The following is a 22,381-nucleotide window of genomic DNA, read 5'->3' as shown; positions in this document are numbered from 1 at the left end:
CGTTTCAGTTTTTACCTAACTTTGTTGAAGAAAGGCCACGAGTCAGTTTGGCTTCGTAGTGGAGCACAATATTAAACATTAATCTAGTTTAGTTTTGATTATTTTATACGCGTTTGTTCTGTGAAATTAGTTCATATGGTGTATGCCGTTTTGTGATTGCAGGATTAATGAAAACTGCATGCAACCTTTTTTTTTATATGCAACCATAACCCTGTATTTACGTTACCAATGTGTTCTTTTTAATCTAACTTAAACAGCTCATGATTTATTTTAGCAGCTGGTTTAGGATGACAATGAGACATAAAAATCCCAATAAATTAGTAACTCCAACTTAGACTGACACTCTGAAGGTGCATAGCCTTCCTCCTCTGCAGTTAACCCATGAACACTTTTGTCTTCAAAGTTGATCAGGTTATGGATAAAAAGTTCTTTTACAAATAAATATAACTGTAATTTGACTGTGACTTAACTTTTTACCTCCGAAAAGTAAGACCATCATTCATTTCCTCTTTTTTTTTTTTTTTTACTATATTTGGTCTTATTCAAATTTTAAACTATGTGTGCTCTTTATTTTCATAACAGTCCTTTTCACTGTTGTGTTTGTGGTTTTATGTAATAATAATTTTGGACTCTTGCTGGTAAAAGGTCAAAAAGAGCCAAAACTAAACCTTGTTTTCTTATTTGATCTAAAAAAATATAAAGACACAATAGATGTAAAACATACCTAGGTTAATTATTTATATTTAATTTTCACTTAACATATAAACAATAAAGTTTATTTATTGCCATCTAAATTCTAAATTTCACACAAATTATACGTTAAAATATTTTCAAACCTGGTGGGTCCCTTGCACTTTGCCCACTCAGCTCCTCCGGACTAGCGGCAGTAGCAATTAGCAAACAACCTGGTGGAACTGTGCATCTGCTGAGCTTATCATACAAAGTGCTTCTCAATCCGATGTTTCTCAGAACGTTGTAAAGGTCATAATGGCTCATCATTGTTGTGATAATGTCCTGAAGACAGAAAGAGCAGGAGCTTCTTAAAGAGATAGAGACCACTTCAAAGTGTCAAATTGTGAAGTCAAATTTATCTTATGTTTAATATATACATAAGATGGCTGTATGACTTTAAAATACATAATTCTGCCCCTTTAAGTAAAGTGAATAATCCAAATGAGGAATAATGCTCACATGTTCAAATCCTGAACATGTGAGCATTTGAACATGCCTCTTCAAATCATTAGAAGATTATACCTTATACCATTATGCCGCTTCGGTCGTTTCATACCTTTGCGGTTTTTATTGTTTTGTAACCAAATTTTTTGAGATACAAAATGGTGCCAATTGGTTGGTCTGTTTTACACCGACCTTTCATAGCCACCTGGAAACCGCTGAAAATTTACAGTAATTTTATATATTCTACTCAAGCTTTAAAATGAATTTATTGAATATAGCTGAACTTTATGCCCTTTTAAGGCAAACAATATTGTGCGAGCTGGAGAGCATAATTTCCAACTTTTATTATCAGTCCTAAGAGAAAACATTCTCCATGTGTTTTTAAGCGTCATACATATTGTGTTGTATTAACACTTAAAGTGATATATTTGATCACTGATGATGGTTTTTGAAAACATCTTGTTTTTAAGTTTACACTGTTGAAAAAGAATAATGTGAATGTACATAATGTAAATGTTGTAACTTGGTGTGGAATTTCACTGCTGAAATTTTTTTTTCGTTATATATGTTGTGAAAATAAGCAGACTGAATATGAATATGTGTATTTTTTTTTATTTCATTCACGAATTGTTGCTTTTCATTAGTTCACACTAGCTACTTTTAACTAATTAGCCAACAAGCTAGCCAAAACCAGCTAACTCGTTTAAAAAATAAGACAAGAATTATATATTTACTTCAGCCAATACTCCAGTGCTCAATTGAAGTTGTCATATTTGAACAATTTTCCTTCACATGTTTCCAAATTGGCCAGTCGCATGCTAAAGATGCCATTTCAAGATTACTTTTGCATAGATGCAACGATATGCGGCATAATTTGAAGTTATACAATATGCTGTGTGAGCATGTGCATGTGTACACGTGCCTGTCTGAATTAGGTGTGTCGACCCATAATTGTATGTAAACAGGAGCAATCTGCCGAAGCTGTCAGTCAGTGATCAATGTGGCATTGGGGGCGTGAGACAGGTTCTTCTTCTGTTTTTTTTGTTTTTTTGCAGAATTTTTTTTTTCACATTAATTTCAAGACATCCCCTCACAGCAGGTGTTTCTTAAAGTAAGCACCCTTTCATTCAAGCTGACATCTTTGAACCAAAAAGTGTTGATGTGTGCCATTTTGCATCTGCTCTGTTGCATGATCATTTACTGACTCATTTATCTACTTTAACTACTTGTAATGTAGCTGCAAAGCTGGTAGTTTTTAGAAAATGTCAAAAAAAAGAGACAAGTTTAACACACTTTTACAATGGAAGGCCTTCATTTTTTAATACTAGTTGTTAGTGGAAGAAAATTGCATCTCAGCAGAAGAAAAACTAAGCACTAACTCTAATTGGATGTCTTTGCAGTCTTCCTGACCTATATAGATATGCTGCTCCTGTTTGTGATGTAATAATTCATAATCATGCACCTCCCACCTATCATATGTCAAGACAAAACACAACAAGTTTCTTTCTGCGTGAATGGGTTTGCGTGTGTAGCCAAGGATTGCAATAATTACTCAAGGAAGTAAAGAAATGGCTGTTCATTTTGTGCTTGTTGCTTTTCATCATGTAGTAATACCTACTGCACCTTTAAATTTATGGTGGTGCTGTTTGAATTATTCAGCAACTAGTCAGTGGAGGCAGCAGGGATTGCTGCCAACTATTTCAGGGTGATCTTGCATTTATTTCTCACAAGAAGAGGATTCTCACAAAGAAAACAAATCTAGTCCATCATTATGTCTTCACTCTGTGACATCTTCTAATTTTTTTTTATTTTAATTTATTCTTTCGAATGCCACTTTGGTGTGTTCATTAAAAGAGATGGAGGTTGAAATGTGTCCTTTCAAAAGCATGAAGCTAGAAAGTCTTTTTCAGGCTGAATTATGTGAGATATTCAGATAAATTCTGATCAAATCTTAACTTGAACACAAATTTTAGATGACAGCAAAGATCTAAAATTTACTGCTTGTCTTTATGACGATACATAATTCATATAGTGTCTGTTTTTAGCAGGATTCAGGTGTGACTACAGTCAACACTACCACACTGTCAGCAAAGACTTGATTCATCATTAATTGTAGTTACACAAGGACTGGCTAACAGTATGACAATATAGAGCTTAAATACAACAGCGGAACATTATCACCACCCAAAGTTTAAAACAAAAATGTAAATAATTATATAATTTCTTTCCAATCAAAAAAGCAATAGCTTTTGCATTGCTGCTGCTAAATAATATTGAATATTACAGATAATGTTGTCTGGAACATTTATTATTTATTGACAAAACAGCTGAGGATGTTGACAGTCAGTTGTTTCATGTATGACAATAATTTAAAAAAAATAAAGTTTTGCTTCAGTTGCAAGCACCCAAATAGTCAGTATGACTACTTGGTCAGTACTTGGTCAGGTACTACTGACTATTATCTGCATCAAACTGCAGATGATTTAAAAGGTTAGCTAGCCTGCACTCTGCTTAACATACAAACTGCTACAGAATGATGGAACAATATCTGTAAATTCAGAAGAGCATTAGCTTATAGTGGCAAGTAATGTATGGCGTCCTTTAATTTCCAGTTCATAGCTTTCCAAGTAGCTGTGACTTTCCTCCAGACTCCACCCACTCCAGAACTTTCTCTGGAGTGGGTGGACACTCCTCATTTTACTGGGGAGTGTCGCAAGAGTAGAAGCTTCTTAAAGAGACAAAGGCCCATGTCAAGGCTTCAGATTAGTCAAATGTCTTATTTTTTATGAGACATTTTCAAAGCAACTGAAGGTAACATGGTTACTTGATTGTTCTATGAAACGGCACTATGTATCTGGAAAATAGAAAATAAACTCCCTTTGAAGGAACTTAAAACCGTTAGAGTGGTATAATGAAAACTCAACATAATAAACATAGGAGACACTTGTTAAGCTTTTGCACCGTGACCCTGGCTTTGATTTTACAAACTGGTACTGTTCCATTTATATGACTGGATTAAGTTTGCTCATGTCTGGGAAAATATTTATCTGTTGTGCTGACATGTGTACATTTCTTCCTGCATTTAAATGCAACTTTGGAAACTTCTGCTGCATCAAGGTAGAATTAGGATTCAGTCCATTAAAAAAAAGTAAGGTTTAGAAGTACATTTTTAAGAGATACTGTTACATACAGAATAGCAAGCTGCTTCCCAAAGTAATAACTAAATTTTGTGAACCGCTGGGTGGCCAGCAATGCTCCTTTGGATCTGAAACGTCCTGAGTTGAAATTCTTCCCAGGCTTTATTTTATTTTATTTTATTTTTGTATGGTATTTGCATGAAATCTCTGTGCATAGATAAGTTTTCTCTGGGTACACCAGTTTCCTCCCAGTGTCCAAAAACATTCATGTTTGGCTGTTGGTCACCACCTCTTTCCCACTGATCACTTGAGCTGGGAACCAAACAGTTAGTTAATGCAGATGATTACACAGCATCATCATCTTGATGACACACCACAGAGTTAAAGTTAATACATTTAGTTACTTTTTGTGGTGTCCTGTCTGTAATTTATAATTCAAATTTGTAATGCACAATACTATAGAAACATTTATGTCAGGATTGGCCGGTGTTAGTCATATTTGAACTAATTGGTATCGGCCTCATAAGGAAAATATGTAACAGTGCTAGTGATGCAGAATAAGATTAGGACTGGTTTTTGACCATAGCAACAACATCAGTGTCAGACCAAAATGGTATGTTGGTGCATCTCTAGTCATACTACAGCTGAAGAAGCTGGATTTCAGTCACTGAAGTAGATTATTAAAGCTGATTTCAATCTGGAGAGACTCAGACAAAGAAAGGGAAACAATTAGGAAAGTTTATTAACAGCATGAGTTAAATTTTTGGCGCTCGGGCCCCGGCTGAGGACATCTATTATCGCAAACTTTGCGATGGGCTCGGATGAACATCCCTGACGCTGAACGGAACGTCATCCCCCCGGGACCCGACACTGGTGGTGGAGGCGATGAGGGATGCGGCCGGATGGCCGAGCGAGTGGAGGTGAGGGGGTGGAGGTGGGTTGAGCTCTACTGGAAAGCGAGAGACGCCGTGGATGGTGGTCCATTTCAGCTGGAACTCGGTCGGAGATTGGGCGTGACTTGGATTTGGACCAGCGTTGGTTAATCAGCGGTGATGAGCAGGAAGCGCCGGTTGGATGATGCAGATGGGGCTAAAGAGTCTTCCAGATTGAATTTACGCCTAGGCTTCGTTTCAGTTTAAAGCCTGATAAACTGAGTTTCATGCAGACTGTTTCAATACCACCGAGGTTTCAGCGACGTAATATTGGCATCATGCAAGTGCAAACAAACAAAGATGTTTATCCTCTGAAAACATCAAGTAACCATATTCATTACTAGCTGAAGTTTGTGCCGACATGTTTTGAATACTGTGGACCGTTTCAAACAGCACGTCAGTAGTTATTTGAAATACAACGAGTGAAATGGTCTGATTAAATTAAACATAGTCCAACATGACTTGTCAAGATTTTTGGCTCCAAACAGCTTCTTATAAACAAATATAACTCGGCTGGCTTTTTTTTGATCTGAGATCACAAAGTGAAGGAGATCATTATTTAGCTTTTCCTGTTGACTTCCTCAGTTTTTATGGGGTGATTCATCTCTCTTTGGCATCATGGGTTAGGTGTTGAACACAGGGAGGGTTTTAAAGAGACAAACTAAAACTTTAGATTGAGAACTATGACTTTCAAGCAACAGTTCAGACCTTGCGTTTTGCCTCAACTCCTGAACACATGATATATTCGCATTCTCTATTAAAACCTAGAATTGTCCTTTAGACATGACGGACAATTGTCTATCATGTAGCAAAAAATGTACTAGAGAAAGTACGCATGTATAGTCTGATAATGTATGAATAGTTAGACATTTTATTGATTGTTAAGCTTGGCTCAAACATGCAAAAATCTCAACTAATACAGAGTGTTGGCAATGAAGTATCCAATACAATTTTACTTCCAAAGATTAGAAGTAGGTTTGCTGTTTGAATTTGTCCACAGCTGAAAAGTTTCAGTACAGGATTGATAGTAATTTGGGGGATCTCCGGATGGTAGGTAAAACAATCCCAAGAATGTACAAGGTCCTCACTTTGTAAAAGCAGATTTGGCTGGATGCTATTAAACTGATCTTTTTGAACAGATGTTGTGTTACAGTAACTAGCGTATGGCATCTGAGGGGCATTTGCACATGCAAATGGCATATCTCTGGCTGCCATGCAATGCGGTTTGTCTTTTGACAACGTGCAGCGAGGTGACATAACACCGCAGTAATCAGGGATACTTTGTATGGGGGGGAAAAAAAAGGAAAAACACAAAGGCATGCCTTAGATTCCTTTCCTAAGCTCCTGGAAATGAAACAGAAATGTTAACTCGATAATAAGGGTAAGGCATTGTTAATATATCAAATAACTTTGTTTTTGAACAGCTATGTGGGCTGAGATCTCCAACTGTTACCCAAGGCATGAGCTGTTGACACGCCAGATAGGCTTCTATTCTCAAATTGGGTTTTTATAGTCCATGTCTGCAGCTGCCCCTGTGCTTCAAAAAGAGAGAAACAGGCTGTTCTTGAGGCCACGGTTTATCATCACTCCTGCACAGTTTTTCATTGAGGAAATGGAAAAGGACTTTTTGGTTACATTGACAACTTGTTTTCATCAAAAGTTGATCATAGCATAGTGCAGTAGCTTTAAAGGTAATTTCAGACATTTTAAGAGTGAGGTTCTGTGACATTATTAACCGGGATAGTTCATTTACCTGTAGTATGAAGATATCAGTGAATATATCCTCAAATTGGCAGATGGCTAATAGGTGGCCATGTTCTAGGTAGCTTTAGCAATTGAATAAAGCTGATAATTTGTTTAAAAACTAAAAATGTTTGAATCTATGGAGTGTATTGCTAAATTAATGAATATTTACATTCTGCTGTTACAACTGTTAAGTTTATCACTGCTGTCTCAGTTAAACAGCTTTCTATGCTAAAGATGGTTGACTTTGTTATTAAGTTTATTGTTGTCTTCATATTACTATTCTAAGAGGACATTTTGTGAAGTTGTTACCTGCAACATTTGTGGCTGCAGAACTAATTTTTAGATGTCTACAACACCTATAAAATCACCATTAAGATCCATCTTTGAAGACACTGCATATATTAGAGACTTAATAACTATGTAAATTTTACTTACAGATTTAGAGTGGAGTGATTTTAAGGATTAATGGTGTGTTAATAATGTTAAATATGGAAAACCACATGTGAGAAGAGAGGTACGTTCCACTAAAATAACACACCCTGTCTTGATAGAGTGGAACACTGTGAATTCCACACCCTTGATCCCAATACTCATGCTTGATTCAAACTGGGAGGAAATTAAAACCAACACTCGCACTTGAAAGACCGGACGTTTCACATAATCCGTTTCATTTCATGACATTTACACCTGCAGAACATGTGTTTTTTTAAAATGGCCACAGTGCAAGAAAGAAAATACCATGACAGCATTTAAACTGTCTTGCTGTCTTGGTGTTAATGTTTTTCATCTGTTGGAAGAGAGCATTTTCAGTCTGAGTTGTGTTAAGTTGCTAAAATAAAGAATCTGTCTGATTACTTCTTAGCCATCCATGATTTATTTATTATGCGGGTCAATTTACATCTTTCTACTATAAGGAGGGGAAATATTTTGATAACTCCACAGAACTTCACTTAAAAACCTTAACCTATTCTTTTAGTTTGTTAGATATATGTGCAATGGGGGATTAATTTAATGATACTGATCAGTATCTGAAAGCTGGGCAGATGAAGCAGACCCTCCAGCACATCTGGCTAGCTGGACTGATGAAAAGTAGAGTCCTGTGTTTCTGTTGCTTCTCTTGCCAAGGACAAATCTTTGCTAATTCTCTTGGCAAGGACAGACTCATGTCCAGACATTTTTTTTTTTTTTTCCGTATAGTCGGTGCAACCTCATTCTTGCAGCTCTCTGACTGACGAGGCTTTCCTCAGGCAGTGTGCACGGGTTCAGTGTGGCACAGTTCAGTGTGTGTAGATATCACAGGCAGAAGTTCAGTTTCTCAGACTTGGGTCGGCTCACGCAAGCATTTCTACGTTTTGCTCTCCGTGTTTTAAATATCTGCAGAAGACAATGAATTTTCTAAGCCTTTCAAATGCCAGACATTTGCAGATACTCTTACACAGTTACAGTGCGACTAATACAGTACTGGTTTTTCCCTTTGGTGAGAGTAACGTAAAAGTTAGAGGTAGGTCAGTAGGGTAGACCACAGAACATTGAGCACTATTTAACATCAATTCCCATGTAGTGCATTAAATTGTTAAACAGCAAAAAATCTTTATGGCTCAGTATTAGACCTAGCTTCTAGCTATCAATAAACCTGAAGCACTTGCAGAGTTGATGTCAAATGGCAATATGTTGTATATGTTCAGCCCATATAATGTTATGACTTTCAGCAGATCTGCAGTTACGCTTTGCTGAATTAATGGGGGTTTTATATTTCCAAACTCTTGGGACTTCAAAATCTTGAAGCAATTCCTCGAGCAATTGCACCACCAATATCTATCTTGAGACCGAAAGCTCATTAAAGTTTCAAAGTGCTACATTACAAAAGTACATCTTGCCTTTTCCCTGAATGTTAGATTCTTTGTCTTTGTTTTCCCAATGCTGCAAATATCATCAGCCACATTTCCCAGCTGCATGATGTTTGTAGATAAAAGGCCCTTGTCTTAATGAAAACAGGATAATTTTAGCAACAAAGTGACCGCTGTGAAGCTAAAAATGGCTATGTTTCCATTGATCTGTGTGCTATTTTGTTTTTTTTGATTTACAAACGGATCTATTTTAAACAGAGGATGTTATCTTCATTAATATATCAATCTTCCTTGGATATATCCAGGCTGCTTTGCATTTAAAGATTTAATGCATATTACTTTTCAAACTTTGTGAAGTACACTAAACACAAAGACTTTTTGAAGCTTTTGCTGGGGTTTACGTTTTAGCAGACCGTGTTATATGCATTATCAGGAATAAAAGAGCTTTTCTATGAGCAAAGAGATGCTTCTCTCATGAATATTAGTGCCAAATGCAAAATATGAGACATACTTAGAAACGTATGCACTGCTTTACAAAAGATTTTATTCTCCTTGAACTTTTCTACATTTTGGTATTACTGCAATGTAAATAATTGGTATTTGGTTTGTCCTGCAATGTTTTAGTTCCAATCTTTACTCTGGTGCCCTCAAATAAAATCAAGTGCAACCAATTAACTTCAGCAATGTCAAGAAGATGGACATTGCTGAAACAATGCCTTACCCCTATTTCTACTAATTACTATCAGAACTCTCAATAATTACTTGTAGGACTTCTGAATGCTAAATGTGTTGGAAAAGTAGCACTTTATGCTATAATAAACACACCACCTCCACAGTCAAATGAGGTGGTGGCAGCTTCATGCTGTAGGATTGCTTTTCCTCAGCAGGACCAGTGAAACTGGTCAGAGTTGGGTTGATATGGATTGAGTTAAACACAAAACAGCATAGCTGGTAAGATGTAGCCCATAAGAGTTGCAGCTCTAATTGCAGTGACAGATGGTTCTATAAGTGTTGACACAGGAAGGTTGAAAACATATGAATGTCTCACCTCTCAGATTTCTATTTATGAAAAGTTTTAATAACTCAGTAAAGTATTATTTTTCAACGATTCATCACTTTGTGCTTGTCTTTGTGGAAGAAGGTGCTCTGGTCAGATAAAATCAAAACGGAAATATTTGGTATACATGTAAAACATATAACTGTGAACATGCCACCCCCCACTATGAAATATGGTGGTGTCAGCATGACGCTGTGGTCATACTGCAGGGACAAGTTCCCAGCAGCCCAGTGACCCCGTCCAAACAAACAAAGTCTTCAGTGCAAATCCATGAGATAAAATGAACTCAGTCAGTATTTACTCAGGGGGCTAAACACAAATGTAAGCCTCACTTTTCAGATGCCGATCTACAGAATATTTAAGAGACGAGCATCATTTTCCTCTCAGCAATTATGCATTATGTTGGTCTGTCAGATGAAACATGTTGATATTTGTGGTTGCAACAAGACAAAATGGGAATAGCATAAGGGGATTAAATACTTTTGGAAAGTACAACAGTTCACTGTTGTAAGAGTTCCTGGTATTTACATTTGCAAAAGTCTCCCAGGTATGTGACCTCTCGAGAACTGATGATTTCTTCAAATCCAGTTGAAGATTATCATAATGGCTGTTTTGTCATTACTCACTTAAGTGTTTAAAACTTTCACTGACAGAGGAAAAAAAGTGTCTGAATACCTCTGTGAATGCTAACTGAACATTACCCTAAATCCATCACAACTGTCAACCTAAATCCACCAAAACGTCTTAAAAACTGCAACATCATTGGATTTGTTTTCTTTTTTTGGCTCTGCGCAGACATGTCTTCTTTTAATAGGTCAGTAAAGTAGGACAGTCTCTTAAAAAAAAAAGAGGGCAGGGGGGGATAAATTTGGTGCAATGCTATTTCTGTGCCCAGTTGTTACCTGCGTGAACTTCATTTTGCTTGTCATGGTTTGTTCGTCTTCATTCAAGTGTCGTCTTTGGGAGGTAACTGCACCAAGCAGCTATAATTTGCAGGACAGCATGGTGCAGATTGTGCATGAAATCGTGAATGTTACTCATGGTTATTGGAGGCGATAGAGGATGTGTGTGTGGGGGTGTGTTTGTGTGTGTGTGTGCACCAGGGGTCATCCCCGGGCTGACCCTTGCTCACCCCTTTTCTTACTCCACCTAAACATGTGTGCAGCTGTCAGCTGACATGTTGCTGTGTTCTTTGTATGTATTTGATGATTTATGTTGTATGATCATCACAAATATGGTTATCATAGAACGAAAGCACAGAATGAGTGTTATGATTTAGCATGTTTTCTTTTCCCTCTCACAAACACAACAGGCCAGTTTTACAATGTTTTAACTTTTCTTATTTCCAGATTGACTTTAATTGTGCGTGATATTTGTGGCTGCATATTTCCCCTCCTCAGCTGGTGGATGTTTGCTAAATACTGCCTCAGGTGTTTTTGTAGCAGCAAAGCCAGAGTGAATATGAGCATGTTTATTAGTCCAAGGCGAAGTTGATGATGTCTCCAGTGACCACATCTGGAGGTCACCTGAGAGAGCTGCTGGCTCACTCCATTAAGAGGGGTTTCTGGCTCAGCTCCTGTTTCTCCACTCTTCCCCTGTCTCGTTTTGTAGCAAACCATGATGCATAAACCTGAAATATGTTTTCTTTTTGTTACATTGCATTAACACTGAGTTTTTTTTTCTTCTTTTTATTCCATCTTAGCTGTTGCTCCAAAGTTAAAACCAATCAAGAATCCCATCGTCGTTGGTGAGGGAAGCAAGCTTATGGTGAAGTGTGAGGCCACAGGAAAGCCTGTCCCAACCTACAGATGGTTTAAAGATGGCAATGAGCTGACAAGTAGTCGAAAAGTCAAGATCAAGTCCAACTTGTGAGTACAAAGAATCGTTTTCTAGTAAGCCAAACACCATCACACTATCAAGAATGTTGTAAGTTGTCTACAAATGATCTTCTTGTAGTCGGACACCATCTAATAAAAAACTTAGACAATGAAAGAATCAATAGAACAGCCCGTGTACTGTGATATTTCACTTTTCACACTGTGGTTTAATCTGAAATAACCTTCAAATTTTTTGTTCATAGCTTTTGTTTATACACCAGTGGTGTTGCACCGCCACCTAGCTCCATTTCTGATTAAAAAACCTTCCAGTTTTATGTAAATATAGTTTGTAAAATAGTATTCTCATAAACGGCTAAGATTTTTGAGGATGGAGCATTTTTTTAAAACACTCATTGTTGTCTTTGGTCTTGGTTCCTCCTAGGCCACGCATTAGCTTGAATCTATTAGCTTTGCTTAGCCTCTCTTGTTCTAGCCATTCACTTCAGACTCAGCCTCTTAGATAAGTCTTTAGATCCAGATAATTAGTTTGACCCCTTTTTGATTAGCTGTTAGCTTCATTCTTTAAAACTAACTAATATAGATTTATACAAAATAAAGAACATCAAGCCAATTATGCACTAAAGGACGTTAGGACCTACTCAGAGGCTTATGACTTAACCTCACTTCAAAAATCCTGAACTATGTCTTTCAGAAAACATTTTAGTTAGTTAAAATCTAAGTCACTAGTTTAAATGGCTTGTAAAAAGAAGTCTTACCAAGACTTAAATTAGTGTAGAGGCCATATAATGTTGCTGTCGCCAGCATCTTTTTTGTAATAAGCTTACATAACTTATACAAAGAGAAGCAGCTCAAAGCATTTAGCCAAAGATAAAGAAAGAAAGACAGCTTTTCATTGTGCTTAAATCCTGTAATTTCTCCTTTTTGACAAAATGGCTAATGGTGAGCTAAAGTTAAACATACTCACTTTGAGGAGAAAATACCCAAAATAAGAGCTTAGGTTGACAATATAATAGCAAAGTCTTTATTAATAGTAGAAATGTAAATAAGTTAAGCTGCAAAGGAACATGTTGGGTAACCTGGATGCCATACTGAAGCATCATAAGTTAGAGATGAGCGTGTGCCATAATTGCTCTTCGACCTCTTTGTCTCTCTATGTTCCCACTTGTTGTATTTCCATACCTTTTTTTTTTCCTCCCTGCCCTGATTCCCCTGACTCAGCTGTGCGAGTGTTGTCACCCACAGGAAATCCTCCAAAGTCCAGATCAACAGAGCGAAACTGGAGGATTCTGGGAATTACACGTGTGTGGTGGAGAACTCGCTGGGGAAGGACAACTCCACTGGCACCGTCAACGTACAAAGCAGTGAGTACTAACTCCCGAGCAACAGGCAGAGCAGCGCAGATGACCTGGCATTGTTGTTGTTGTTGCAACTGTTCTCTTGCCAATTGAGAGATCTGACAGAGTCAGATGGCATGCAGGGATAGTAACATGCATGGAGAACAACTGTCCACACATGTGGTTTTGGCCTACTGTTCAGTGGAATGGCGCACTATACTTGGCAATGAGCAAGAGTGAAATGTATCGGAAGGTATGTCTGTTTCAAACAACAACAGCAACTAATTAAAATGGGAAGTTTCAAAAGGAGTGTGGGATAGAAGTTAATGGGATTGTTTGGTAGAGATTGATGTCTGTGGGTTACAGATTTTCACAAAGCCTGTAGCAGATGAAAGAGTTTTGATAACAGCTGCTTCCATTTGGTGAGGTGGTGAGTTTGCCTGTGGTCCAAGAAGTGTCGGGAAAGTTCAAGGCTACCAAGCTGCTCTTGGTAGCTTTTATTTTTACATGGATTGGTCCAAAATAACATAAGAGTTGAAGGAATCTCACCTATAGATCTTCTTCTGCTTCTAATCAAGAAAGAACATGCTGGATATTGGACACAGATTGTTCAAAAAAGATGCTGCATTGAACTTTCTGTGCAAGATGAAAACATATCTGTACACGTTCTAGGAAATGTACAGAATATCCACATTGCCTTAGAAAATATCCATATTTATTCATTTTATAACTACAGACTTTATTGTAATTTAATGGGATTTTATGTGACGTGCATAATTATGAAGTGAAAACAAAATAGTCAAATCTAAAATGTGTGGTAAACATTTTCATTCAGACTTGTTTACTTTACCACTGAGGAATTCCCATGTAACAAATTACGCATGCAATCAAGCTTTTGGATGCCTTCTGACTGTGGTTTAATGTCAGCGTAAATATATTTTCTCTGAAGGGATAAGTGGTTTGTTAGAGAACATTAGTGAAGACCAAGGAACACAAGATGGGTCAGAAAGAAATTTGTAGTTTGGGTAAAACCATGTAGAAGAAACAGCAAACATCTGGAAGAAGGTGGAGTTTAAAACGGAACTTTTTGGCCTACAGGCAAAAAGGTTCATGGTTATATATTACATATTATTGGTCTATTACATAAAATCCCAATATTATACATCCAAATCTTTGATTACAGCATAACAAAAAGTCAAAAAGATGAAGGGGAGTTAATTAGCAAGCCTCTCAATAGTTTTGAATATTGTGTGACTTCAAAATGAGGGACACCATTTCTGACCCTGACAGCTGGTTGATTTTTGTTGACATCCCACACACCTAGAGATACAGCTGCTGAAAAAAGACGAAAAGCCGGCTTCGGCAACCGGGGGCTGTTGAGTTACACTTAGTGTCCTTGTAATCACTTTCAGGCACAATATTCACTCCCCCTTCTTTCTTTACATTAGTCAAGGCCACCTTTTTAGAGCTATTGTTTAGCGTTTGCAGTCTTAAGCTTGAGCTGCATTATTAGAGTATGGCTGCTCTTCTCAGAGAAAGAACGCGCCCATTGTGTTTGGGAAAAACAGAGAAGGCTTGATATCCAGCAAACAACTTTTGCAGAAAAGAAGCCATCCATCTTGTGTTTTTAAATCGGCTGCAGATTGCCTCTTTTATTTCTCTGACATCTAAAAAGCTTTAGCTGAGTTTTATGAGCGGATCATGTGACTCCTACTTTATGCGTACAGTGCGACACTCGGCTTTGTCCAGACACGGTGTCTTATTTCTCTTTGCCAAAATCAATGCAATTTTTATGCATCCTTCTAAGACACACTGTGCTGACATTTATTAAATGTTAATGTCATACAGGTAAGTCACTGCACAACAACCATGTTTATTGGCAATTAAAACAAAATGGGTTGAATCATGCTCTGAAGCCTCAGAGGTTGGAGAATCCCTGGTGACTGCACCTGCTTGTCTTCATATTCAGTGAAGGCTCAAGAGCATGTGATTGGTGGCCCATGAAACTATATATGATGATCTTAGCAGGCTGATCTCCTGGTGATGCAGAAATATCAAAGAAAATCTAAAATTACAAAGCAGTGAGCATGTGGGCTTATTCCCACAGTAGCCATAATGGAGAAAACATGACAGAGCAGCATTATGGAACAGTGTTTTCACTTGCAGTGCAGACGATTTAAAACAAGTTGAACAGGATATCCTTATGTGTAGCGCAATGCATGATAAACAAGAACTGGCAACTGGTAGAGCAGACGCTAAAGCAAAGACAAAAAAAATATGTTTCGTCTTTCTTATTCACCATCTATGCATATCTATGTGTAAAAGCATCCCTGTGCTTTTCCATCTGTCAGCACGGACGTTTCTTTAAGTCGCTCAATGGCATAGCTGTCCTTCCCTTAAAACGCCAGCGATCACGGGTTGTATGTCACAGTTTGGTTTGTTTGTGTACGTGTGGATGTGTCGGTTCACCGTTCCTTAAAAACATCCCATTGTACTCCAACAGCACGCCCACTTCTGTCATGCTTCAGGGAAGAAGGCAAGACGGGGCGAATCGGGGGTGACACGTCTATAGGCAGGTCTGAAGACTTCGCTGAGGAGATGTACGCTAATTATCCATAACATTATAACTACCCACCAAATGTTAAGACAGGTTCACTTTTTGACTTTTAAGCATCACTGACTTGATGAGACAAGGACTTCATTAATCCTCTGAAGCTTTGTATTCATATCCAGCTTCCGTTTAGTCCGATTTCCGTAAATTGGAGTAAATCCAGCGTAGCCTAATGAATTCAGAAGTTATCTAATTGACCTAAAAAAGGTCATTTTGTGTACCGTAGTGAACAAATGCCATCAAGAAGACAAAAGAATGCAGCAAACTGATTAGTGATAATGTTTTGGACAACTTTAAAGCATTGGTAGATGATAAAACAATATCCCAAGGTGTCGAGTCAATCATATTCATGTGTATTAGTGGCCCAGTCAAAGTCTGTACTTAAATCCCACTGAGAATCTGTGCAAAGAAGTACAGTTCATAACAAGAGAACTCTCCATTCAATGTAATTTCTGTTTCTAGATGTATGAAACAGGTGAAGACATACCTAAATGAACTGCAGCTGCACATGCAGCGAAACACGATATTACAAGGTATTGACTTGTGGAGTTGAATACAAATGGACAACACTTTAAACCTTGCATCACCTAACCGATCTACTTTGTGTTGGTCTGTCACATAAAATCTCATTAAAATACACTGACATTTCTGGTTGTAATATGAGATATTTAAGTACTTTTGTACGGCACTGTAACATGAACTTTTTCAGTACTTTATTTACATTAGCTATGCTACTGAGTACAACAACATGGACCAATGGAGGCTTTGTTCAGCCTGTTGCCAGCTTTCATTTCTTAAACAAAAATCTTCTTCTTTCGATGGCTTTAGGTAAGCCCTGGCCTTCGCAGGCCGGAAACATCCCACAACAGCTGCAGATGTTGAGATGCTATGACTCAGCTCTTTAGGCATCAAATTTTGGCTGTTGCAAAAGTCTCCCCTGTAATCCTTTTCTTTTTTCTGCTTTCAGCATATCATCTTCATGGACAAAATGTCCACAATGTGCCTAAACTTATCTCTGGTTCTACTGTAACAAAATATATTTTTCACTGTCTGCTTTCACAACGTTGTGGCTAAATATTGTATTTCTTTAAAGAGGAATGTCGCTGTGATTACAACATGTGGTTGCGAGCTTAAGGTAGTTGTTTAGGGAAAATGACACATTGCCGTTAAAGCAAATGTGATCAAAGAAAGGTTTGTTGGAAGCTAAAAGCATGGTTTTATTAAAGACGACACGTAGTTGATTAAGGGAGTTTCTTTCCATCCTATTGGGTCAGGAGAGAACCGGCTGTTGTGTTAAAGGGCTGCAGTGGAGCGCGCTTTCCTGCTGCAGTATGTTGCCAAAGCAGCATGTAGCTGCAGTATTATCTATGTATGTGTGCCTTCAAGTGAGGGAGAGCGAAAGGAGGGAGGGGGGTGCAGATGTAGATGGACAGGGGGAGCAAAAGAAGAAGAAGAACAGAGCGTGGATAAAGGGAGGGGAGAACATGTAAAATGAGGGAATGCATGACAGAAAACAGACAAAGCTATTAGTAAGAGCAAGAGAGATATGTATTACTTGTGGAAGGAGAATAGCAGAGCAAGGGAAAAAAAAGTGTGAAGAGAAGGAAGATGTGTTACAGTGCAGTCAGCGGTTGCAAGCTTTTCCCCTTCTTCTTTCTGCTGTATCTGATGTCTGCGTTAGGGTGCAACAGTGTACCTCTTTTCAGAGTGTGATGTGTGTTTTAGCCAAACCTGAGCAAAAAGAAAATGTTAAAAATCTTTTATTTTTCCAATTAAAAAAAAAATCACAGATAAATTTTAAAGCAGCTTGGTGCAGCAGCATCAGTTCGACTCACAGCGTTACCTACAGTGTAGCACATGGCTGTGCCTGCATGCTGCCTGAAACCAGCACTCAGCTCCACCACATGGTGAATCCAGGCCACCACAACCTACTTCTGCAGAATATACTGACTTCCCCAGACAAGCATTTGTGTGTTTTTACTTCCATATTTGATAGTTATTACAGAAATGTCTGCTCATAGACTTTTGCAACGGTGTTAGGCAGTAAAATAATATGTCTCTGGCACGATAAATATAGCAAAAACATTTTTATCAGCATGCCTGAGTAGCACTGAAGGGTGATGACATCTGAGTTGCCTAAAAAAATTCCCAAAAGTGAAAGTGATAGCTGGATTTGGTGCAGAAGCTTCTAACTAAAAACATATAAGACGTTTTCACTGATGCAACACTTTACAGCTGGCCACTGTAACAATATTTGTGCAGCAAGACAAATGTAACCAAGTCTGCCTCGGACAAGAAAAACATGCCAGTTTTCCTCAGAGTGAACCCCATCTCAGCATTTGAAGGCATGCAGTGGCTTCATGCCAGCGGATGGAGTTCGCCAATAATATTGATTGATTGGACTTGTGTGGGGATTTTGCTCATGCCTCTCTGTTGGACGAGTGGAAGAGAAACATACAGTGATTAAGTGCCAGTTACTGAATATTCTACACAGATGGCTGAGATAAGTGTTTGAGTTTCTTGTTTTTTTGTGTTTGTGCATGTAAAAGTACAGTTTTGGCTGCATTTATTCCAGATTTTCCCCAGTGGGCGGTCCACCGTGTTTTTGTATTAAAACATGTTAAGTTGACATTAAATATAAAATGTGAATTGGTAATTATACGTTCCTGGAAGTCATTGTTGACTCCCAATTAGCCAGTGGATCTAAAAACACTAAGTAATACTGTTGACATTTATAACAGACCCAAGGCATACGTATATGAACTAAGCAGCTGATTTAGGCCCCCCAGGCCTTCAGGGGCCCCATAAATGCTGACATTTTAACACAAACCACAGATATAGAATTTTATCACTTGTTTATTGAGAATGTCAATAAATTTGATTTAATGATTTCAGCATAGATGAATTAAAGGAATTCAATTTAAGATTTCACAAAAGATCTTTGTAAAAGCGCAAAGAATAATTTTTGTAGTTAGATTAATTGTTGTTAAACTCACAGCATTAGTGAGAGCCTAATGCTGTGAGTTTAATCTTTGAGTTTGAGCTCTGTTTGTTCAGTAATACATTTCAGTAAGTTACAGTTATCACTGATTGCTTTTATACTTGGCCTAAGCAAAGACGCATGCAGTCCGGGGTCACTGGTTTATAAAATAAGCTATTTTAAGGAATTATTCTTTTTTATTTATTTATAAAAACCAGCGATGCTTAGCCTGTCGGGGCCAAGTGCAGCCTGGCGCCCCGACAGGTTTATAATACATTGGAGGAAACCCTGTTTATTCATTTGAAATGAGGTCCCTTATTATCAGTAGTTCCCCACCAGCAGTAGTTTAGATGTCGTGTTTTAGTGAGTTTGTGAAAAATTGAACACATCCTCTAAGAGGTAGAAGACTAATGGCAAGTAAAAAAACTGTTATCTTAAACTAGGAAGTTTGTTTTCTGTCTACTAAAGATCTTTGATGCTATTGCTATTTGTTGCGATCCCAAACAGTAGGACTAAATAAACTTTGGAAAGTGTAATAATACACTTTTACGGTTTGATATTGGTTCAGAATTTCTTTTCTCCAGTTGTCCATCCAGTTGTGATTTTAAGGATTTTTGCAAAACGGAAGAAATTTGTTCTGTCACGCAAGGTCGCAAGGACACATTTCTTTCATATTTCACAAGAACTCACGTTCAGAGACCCTGGGAAGTCCTCAAAAGTCCCTCCCAACTGTAAACTTCTAACTAAATGTTATATTCAAATGTTGCGGAAGTGTAGATTTTTTAAAAGTGTAGCAATACATCTCTTGAATATGTAACATTTTAGTTTGAAATCTTTTAACTGCTAAAATGAGACAAAACTAGGGTCTGACAACCTTCTAGTATTTAAGCTCTCTAAAGATTGAATTGGTTTTCTTGAAAGTTTCTTTCATTAAACTATAAAACACCATGTGCTGTTGACAGAGTACATTAGAAATACTTTTTCTTTCAGGTAAATGGAACTGTGTTTGTCCTCCAGACATCTCAGCAACAATTGCTACCATTTAGCAAGTGCTGGCTTAAACTTCATCCACGACCCCCAGTGTAGACGCCCGGGGACCATTTGTTGTCCATGTGGTCTGACCTCTACCCTGTAATCAGTCTGGCATGGTGAGACCTGCTGGCCCTCTGCAGCGCGGTGTAGTATATCATCAACTGTTTTCTACAGGGCCAGCTTTGAGAGGCAGCAGCAGTCAGAGTTTGCTTGTTTCCACGTGGCTTCAGATTAAGGCCGCCATTTATCCTGCAGGCCGCCGTGTTGTGATAAGCGCTTGCAAGGCAGCCATGTGTCTGCAGGCTGCAGGTCACATCCTTGGGGGGTGCTGCACACAGCTCCACAGAGAGGCTGTGTGAGCGTCCAGGAATGTGTTGATGGAAATCACAGCTGAACATATGATTGCTCCAACCTCAGTAGTCATGCTGAGGCCCACTAGAAACAATTTGCACACACCGGGACCCTCCTCTTTACCCCCAGTGACATACACACATAGATATGCACACGTATGTTTTCCCTCTGTGTCCTGAAGTAGTGATTAACTAATTCACAATGTCTTAATCGTTTTACGGTTGAGTGGAAGGAAGCTCGTTAGCATCTTTTCCACACCACAGTTTGGTTTATTTGGCAAGCTCACTATGCCATCTAACATCATACATCAGTAATATTTGAATTTTATTCGAGGGTTTATTGTTGAGATTCTGGAAAGTTTTTGTGCAACATGATTAAACCAAATACAGGAATAACTGTTGTCATCAAGCAAAAACAAAACTGAATTTTTTTTTCCTGCTTTCTTCCAGTAAATCTGAAGATCTGTTTTACGTAAGTGAAACTGTAAGCACTTTGACTAGGATAAACAGCAACTTCCTTCGTACCTACTATGTCACCCTTTAGCCTGCGTGCGTAAAACAAAACTTACTCACTTGTACCACGCAAACAACAAGATAAACTCGACTCCAATGACGCTAAAGGATGTTAGTTGTGGCCTTGTCGTAAGCCAGTCAATTGTATTGATCGCTGTGTGCAAGAAGAAGCAGCAGCAGCTGGACCGCCTATATCTAAGAAGAGCAACTCTTTACATCTGCCAAATGATTTGTATTTACAGCCCACCAGAGAACACCTCGTCAGGCTCTGTGGATGTAGCTGCTGTGCTATTAGTCATACCCACTTTTTCCAAATAATCCCAAGTCTTGAGTCCTGGATAAGAATTCCTGTTTGTGCCAGAATCCCAGGTCTTTTTTAGTCGAAATCTACACACAGAGGCAGAATCGGGTCCAGGAGAGATGTTGTAATCTAACTGACAACATTGCAACAAAAAGATTGTTTTTACATGGGTCACTTTACCTTTAGAATCCTCCTGATTATCTTTACTTTGTTGAATAAATAGAAATGAATGGAACTGATCATAATCCGAGCATTTAGGACTAAAAATAACAAACTTCCAAAAGAAGATTTTTTATTTAGTTTTCTGTCATTATCAAAGCAAGCTGCATCAAAGATATTATCTCTAGCATCAGCTCACTGACCGAGGGTGGTTTGTTTCCAACAGAGCTGTGACAGTTTGCACTTATGAGAGTTCAAGCCCTCTTTTTTTCTCAAGGGGTTCTCAAATCCAGCCATTTCACCCACGCTGGCGTTTGTTTTTGTTTACTGTTTGGGCCTTCCTGGAAATCTAGTCAGTTTCCAGAAGTGTGGGAGGATCGAGAATAAGTGGAAAAATTTATGTTTTGAGCAGATGAACACCTCCAGTGTCATAAGCACCAATCATGCACTGGAGCAACATTGCTGATCTGTCAGGCTACAGCATGGGATTGTTATAGTATGTCTTTGGCCGACTTAAACTAAGCTGACTTGATCTTAAACTTTAACCTTAAAAAACTCAAAGTCTTCAAAACTTCTCATACATATTAAACTTTTTTAAGAATTCACATTATGTCAAACTAATGTATTTTAGTGTGATTTTATGTGACAGGGCAGCAAGGGCAGTGAAGACTGTGAATGAAAAAAAAAAGTTTTTCAATTTCTTTCTCTTTTTACAAACAAAAATCAAAATAATGCATTTTTATGTTTATGTATTCAGCCACCTCTACTCTAAATATATTTAGCAAAATCCAGCACAACTATTTTCATTCAGAAGTTATCCAAAAGTGGCAGAAAGCTAAAAGTTCACATCATCCTCATGGGCAAACATGGTGGTAGAAGGAAGGATCACAGTATACGAATGCTTTCTCTTCCTCCTGTGTATAATGTTCCTTCTACCTTATGTGGAACACAATAGATAGACCAGCAACATAACCCAATAAAAACACAAAAACTGGAGTTCTAAAACCCTGAATTGGGTTAAACCTTCTTCAAGAAATTGAAATATTTTCCATTTTTGTGCTTCTTCTTTGATGCTTTTTATTCTGAGAAACATTTAGTAATGTTTGACTAATAAAACATAATTAAGCACTTTAATGTGGTGCATCCTTCTTCTAATCATAGCCTTTTATATTCTGTATAGGCTTAAGAAGCATAATTGGACAAACAGAATAAAGCAGCTTCCAAATGTTTCCCTCAAACTTTTGTTTTCTCTCTCAGCTTAGTTTCATCCGGTCATTTTGATGTTCTGATGTTATAAATAATCAAAGCACGTCTCATTTCAGAAGATATCCAGTAATCTCTGTGTGTTATACGGGTCAGTTAAGCCAT

At 38.0% G+C, this 22,381-nt stretch overlaps 1 protein-coding gene across 5 annotated transcripts in view; it reads left to right on the top strand.

The window, feature by feature from the left end:
* The window catches only part of nrg2a (neuregulin 2a), a 96,480-nt gene that overhangs the window by 42,819 nt on the left and 31,280 nt on the right, over positions 1-22,381 (top strand). For all 5 annotated transcript variants that reach the window (XM_032575977.1, XM_032575976.1, XM_032575978.1 and 2 more), the window contains exons 2-3: positions 11,598-11,763; positions 12,976-13,094. In XM_032575977.1, the coding sequence (XP_032431868.1) occupies positions 11,598-11,763; positions 12,976-13,094 (285 nt within the window). The remainder of the gene's footprint in view (positions 1-11,597; positions 11,764-12,975; positions 13,095-22,381) is intronic.

This window comes from Xiphophorus hellerii, chromosome 11 (assembly GCF_003331165.1).
Source record: "Xiphophorus hellerii strain 12219 chromosome 11, Xiphophorus_hellerii-4.1, whole genome shotgun sequence".
NCBI classification, from domain to species: Eukaryota; Metazoa; Chordata; class Actinopteri; order Cyprinodontiformes; family Poeciliidae; genus Xiphophorus; species Xiphophorus hellerii.
The sequence above is the reverse complement of the archived record's forward strand: the minus strand, read 5'-3'. Positions and strand labels throughout refer to the sequence as shown.